This window comes from Vigna radiata, chromosome 5, assembly GCF_000741045.1.
Source record: "Vigna radiata var. radiata cultivar VC1973A chromosome 5, Vradiata_ver6, whole genome shotgun sequence".
NCBI classification, from domain to species: Eukaryota; Viridiplantae; Streptophyta; class Magnoliopsida; order Fabales; family Fabaceae; genus Vigna; species Vigna radiata.
In genome coordinates this window covers 15215733-15220999 of record NC_028355.1, presented here as the reverse complement: position 1 = coordinate 15220999, position 5267 = coordinate 15215733, and the positions used below count along the sequence as shown (strand labels likewise).

Sequence of the window (5267 nt, the reverse complement as noted above, 5' to 3'; positions counted from 1 at the left end):
AGTACTCTTTTATGAGAAATGAAATGTCTTATGAGTACTACTGAAGTATAAACATAAAGAAAGATTCGATGGATTAAGGACGTAATGTGGATTCACTATTGCACGTTAAAAAGAATGATAAAAAAAAATAGAAGAACTTTAGTATAAACATACATGGGGTCAGATTACGCAACTTTCATTTCATACATTTTTCTCTTACGTATTTGTTTGGTAAGCGTGAATTCATGAATATGTAATAAAAATTGATTGCTGAAATAATTAGAAAATGACAAATTATATATATATACACACATTTTTATATATTTTAAGTGCCAAAAATAGTCGTAAACAGTGTGAGGAAGAAGATTACAAAGGCAACGAAAGTAGAAACCAAAAGCTATCTAATTTGACCGTCAAACACAGAGTTCACGATCAACGAACAAGTCCACCGTTGAGACACACAACACAACGATGTGAAAGAGTTCAGTAAGTACGTGAACTGCAGTTTCCCCGGTAACCTCCCAGAATAAAAAACATACCATCATTTACAATATATTTTTTTTTCCTTTTACGTACATCATGTTCAAACTACCACGGAAATCACTAGAGTACATGATTAACAAGCAAAAAAACACTCACTCTCCAACATAAGGGAAAAAATAACCAAAACAAAGCGGAAGCCAAAGTATATGAACACAAAATCTAATAATATAAGGTAAGAAAGGATCAACCCTACTGAGATGCCACAGCTACAAGGCAACAACGGTTTCGCCTTTGGTACTTCTAACTTGAGACCCAGAAGGGGTAGCTGCAACTTGTTTCTTTGATGCCAAACCACACTTATTATTATCCTTTCGCTCATCCTGCTTCATCTGGTTTTCTCGGCATTCTGAACTGCAGAAAGCACTGTCACCTCTGCAATTTTCATTTTCAAGTTTTCAGCTAATATAATATACAACGATAAAAATTGCTTATATAGATAGCTACAAAGGAGAAATTACCCACTTGTACATGTAGATGTCACGACCAGGAACTAAACGGCGTTTGCAGAGAAAGCAAACGCGCAAAAACTCGGGGGTGTGTGCGGAATCTTCCGAATGCCTTCTATGGTTTCTGGGTGAAACCAAGGCCCGAACCCGGCTCTGATCTAAGCCGTTCGACCCAACTGGCGGTGGGTGCTTCGTCCATGGGTCCGGCCCAAGTCCTCCCTTGACGGGGTTGTTTTGGTCATCGTCGTCCAAGGTTGTGTTGAGATCGAAGGTTATCTCTGACATGCTGGTAGTTCTCTTCATTGGAGGACGAGGTCTCTTCCCTAACAACATCTTCTAATTATTATTATTATTATTACTATAATTTTTCTTTTTTTTTTTTGGGATGCTGTGTATGTAACTGAGTGGAAGAGAGAAGGAGAGAAGCAAGAAAGGGTATGGGAGCAGGTTACAAGTAGGTGGAGAGGAAAACGGCGAGGCTTGGGGAGATGAATAAAACAAGAACCTAAAACCGAGGAGTGAATCTGGGCCGTTGATTATCGGTATGATGTTCATCATTAACGAGAAATGAAATCTCACGTCAACCTTTCCTTTTCAGTTGCCATCATTTAATTTTATTATTGAAGTTGTGTTATTAACAATTTTTCCCTTTTTTTAAATGCAAATTGTAATGGGAACTTAGGATACTTTCGAGTCTCCCAAAAAAAAAAAAAAAACCACTCAGGAGGAGTTTCATTGGCCACTCAAATTTCACATCATTGTAGCAAAGATTGGGATCCACTGCATTTAGTGGTAACTCCGTACTTTGTAAATCTCAATTATGCCCTTCCGTTTCCCCTCACCAATTCCATTAATTACTTCTAACTTCATTGAAATTTTAAATGTTTCTTGAGGTCATTATTGAAATTTTGTATGTATTGTTATACTCTGTGCTGTTTTTTCTTTTAAGATGTTCGACACATAACGTTAGTTTGTTACGATTCAAACTTGTTATGGTTTACTCTTACATTAAAAAAAAAAACACAAGTTATGCAACAACAGAAATCACTGGGTAATGAATATTTAAACTTTAAGTAACATAATTAATATAATTATTTTCATGTTAATCTAATTTTCTTTACTAATCTGTTGTTTTATAAAATAAAAGAAATATTTTCTATACCCTTTCCTAATATTGGTGGTGGTGTTATGTTGGTAAATTTTAGAGTGAAAGACATTATTGATGATTGTGAAATTGTTGAGCTTACATTGTAGAAAAGACAGTGAGGAAGAGTGTGTGTGCATTTATTTTGTTTTGTGTTGTATTTGCATAGAGTTGAGTGAGACATCTGAAGGTATCAAAAGTGGAGAATCTAATTGGTGGGTGATGGATCCAAAAACAGTAAAATGAGGCATCTTTAGTTGCAACCATTAATTTTGGGTGAAAATATCAAAGATTACTTTGGGAGCTGGATGTAGATAATAATGGAGAATCAACTCATGTGAGAGATCAATCAATGGCTTAAGTTTGAGTTTTGGATGTCTATTGTTGTTAAATGCTTTGAGGTATAGTTTTATTATTTATAATGGTCCTACTCGAATCTCGCAAACTCGCCAATTAAGGATATTTCTGCTTTCTGTAACTTTTTGTTTCATTAGTTTTTTCTTTATTTCTTTTTTCAATTTATTTTGCATATTGGTCCCTATAGAGGATGTGAATTGCTTTTAGGATTAATTGTTACCATAATGATGATCACTGTTTCATACACTTATCCATCAAAGTAGATAAAATGAAAATTACACATAAAGAGACGCGGAGGTTGACGCGGAAATCATAATAAAAAGTGATTTTCTAGTTATAAGTGGTTCATCTGTTAGGTCCTCCATCTATAAATAAAGAAGCTAATGATAATCAACAACTCTTTTAAATACTCTTGTTTGATGTTTAAATACACTTTAAACTTAATAAAAAAAAACAAAATAAGTGAAACAATGAACATTTTTTTTAATATTGGCACGAAGGTATGAATCTATTATGATTATAGATGATTAATAAAATATTTTCTGCATTAGCTATTCTAAAAGTCGATTTAGAAAATATTTTATAAACTTCTTCTTTATTGTTCAAGTATAGATTGATGTTCTTATTCAAAATATTTCAAGTTGTTTCGAAGATCAAATAAATTTTCTAGTAGTTCTCTATCATCGAAGTTACGTTGTTTGTTTTCTCTTTTTTTTGTTGAAGCTGTGCAAATGAATATTTGTTAAAGACACTTTGACACTCAAGTTAGTAATATAACGTTCTAAGAGAACGACCTAAGTAGACAGTATGAAAAAATGGCCTGAATGGATGACCTAAGTGGTGTTTAGTCCTAAGGCAAACTGTATGATACACGCGGATGAAGTTTTTAATATTTTTTAAAATTATATTACACTTACAACATCCCATATGTTTTGATAAATGTTGAGTTTAACTTTCTACGTCAATTTCCAATGAAGGTTTACACATTTCCGGGCCTTGATTCTAAATTTAACTTTCTACATTTGTTTATTATAAAACCAATGTAAAAAAAAAAAAAAGTCTTATTTAACATTCACTATATTCTTTAAAAGCATTATTCACAAATAATACAACATTCTTAATTTCTTCTTTTTCACTTCTAAAGAATAAAAATTCCTCTGATCTTTATTTCCAACCCTTCCTTAAATTGTTTCGTGTTCGTTGTAAGGGTTGATCCTTAACCATTGAAGAAGAAAGAAATTGAATTGGAGCAACTAAGAAAATAAAAAATTGGTGACCTTTTTGTGATAAAGTAAGGTATATTGAAATGAATGTGATGAGTAGCGCAGTGTGTGAAATAGAAAATTTTGTAGACATTACTATATGTATATGATAGTTTCCAATTTTGTATGTCGTTTGTAGTGCTTAATAGAATAATTGTTCTATATTTTCAATAACTTGTTTTTATTTTACCAAAATCGACAAAAAAAAAATTGTAACTAAGTATGACTAAGGACTTTTAATTGAAGTTAAATATATAATAAATGTAACGAATAAAATATTGATTATGTTATGGCTCATCTTTTGCTCACTGATTCAAATAGAGTTTTTAATCTTTCTTTTTTCCATAACATTTTATATATTTTGCTACTCACAACTTTATATTCATTCCATGAATGTCTAATTAATGATTTCAAAGATGAATTATAATAAAAATCTGTAAAGTCTAACTTAACGTGTATTGTGTTTGGACTAAAAATTATAGTTAAGCGTTGATTATTATTTTTATTAAATTCTTAAGCATCGTTTCATATTGTAATTAATGTCCCTTTTCTTAATTTTGTGTTTTCTTTAATTAGTTTTGTATAATTTTTCTTTAATGAAATATCATTGTTGATGTGAAATTTTTTAACATGCCACTTGATTGATATGAGTCTTAGATAGATTTTCTATTGGTTTTCTTTTTCTAATATATTGATATGTTGGTATTTTAATTTTTTTATATATTTTAAAATATCACAATAGTGTTTATCATTATATTTTAAAAACTGGATAAAGAAATAATACAGAAAACCCAACAGATAATTCAAATTCATAGTCACTTTGTTTATTTCATTTACGTAATAATATTTAATTGTCTTAACTTTCATGTAATAAATATTAACAAATGGAGACAGATATAAAAGGTTAAAACAAAAAAAAAAAAGTATAGACACCAAAAATAAAATAACACTGAATTATATGAACTAAATTTCAATTTAAATATGTTTTTAGAAATTACCTGGATTATAAATCAATAAAATTACCTAAATGTTTTTCATTATATAAAATAAAATTAATTTTAAGACAATAAAATATTTATGGAAATTTTAACTTCTTAAAGTATTTTCTCTTCCTTTTATGTATACTCTAGTTCAAAAAAACAGTGATAAGGACTTCACCCATTTTTTTAAGATTTATGTAGTTAAAAAAAAAAAAAAATTCTGTGACGAACTTCACTCATTTTTGCTTTTGAAGTATAAGGACATTTTCTTTATATAAAAAGAAACCGCTTTATAAAAAGAATTTTTTAAATTATTTAAAATTTTAATACCTTTATTCTTGTTTTCAGAGGATTTGTTTCCATACTTGTTTTGTTTTTGTTAATTAAATCAATTCGACGTAAATCTTTTACAAATATAACTATAAACACTTGATTTTCAATTTAGATTATTGTTTCAATTTAAGATTCCAAAATTAATACAAAATTAACTTGTAAATCATTTATACTGTGAATCAATTTAACAAATATGTTTGAATGAAGATGGAAATTTAAATTA

At 29.5% G+C, this 5267-nt stretch overlaps 1 protein-coding gene across 1 annotated transcript; it reads right to left on the bottom strand.

Moving 5' to 3' along the window:
• Window positions 1-506: 506 nt before the first annotated feature.
• Window positions 507-1612, bottom strand: LOC106761459. The gene is made up of 2 exons (XM_014645011.2): window positions 985-1612; window positions 507-894 (listed from the first exon to the last, which is right to left on the bottom strand). The coding sequence occupies exons 1-2, from the start codon at window positions 1299-1301 to the stop codon at window positions 729-731; spliced, it is 483 nt and encodes a 160-aa protein (XP_014500497.1). The 5' UTR covers window positions 1302-1612; the 3' UTR covers window positions 507-728.
• Between the last annotated feature and the right edge of the window lie 3655 nt (window positions 1613-5267).

Coding starts and splice junctions, on each gene's coding strand:
- LOC106761459 (XM_014645011.2), bottom strand. CDS start 1,301: ATGTTGTTAGGGAAGAGACCTCGTCCTCCAATGAAGAGAACTACCAGC. Junction 895..984: donor CGTGACATCTACATGTACAA/GTGGGTAATTTC, acceptor TGAAAATTGCAG/AGGTGACAGTGCTTTCTGCA.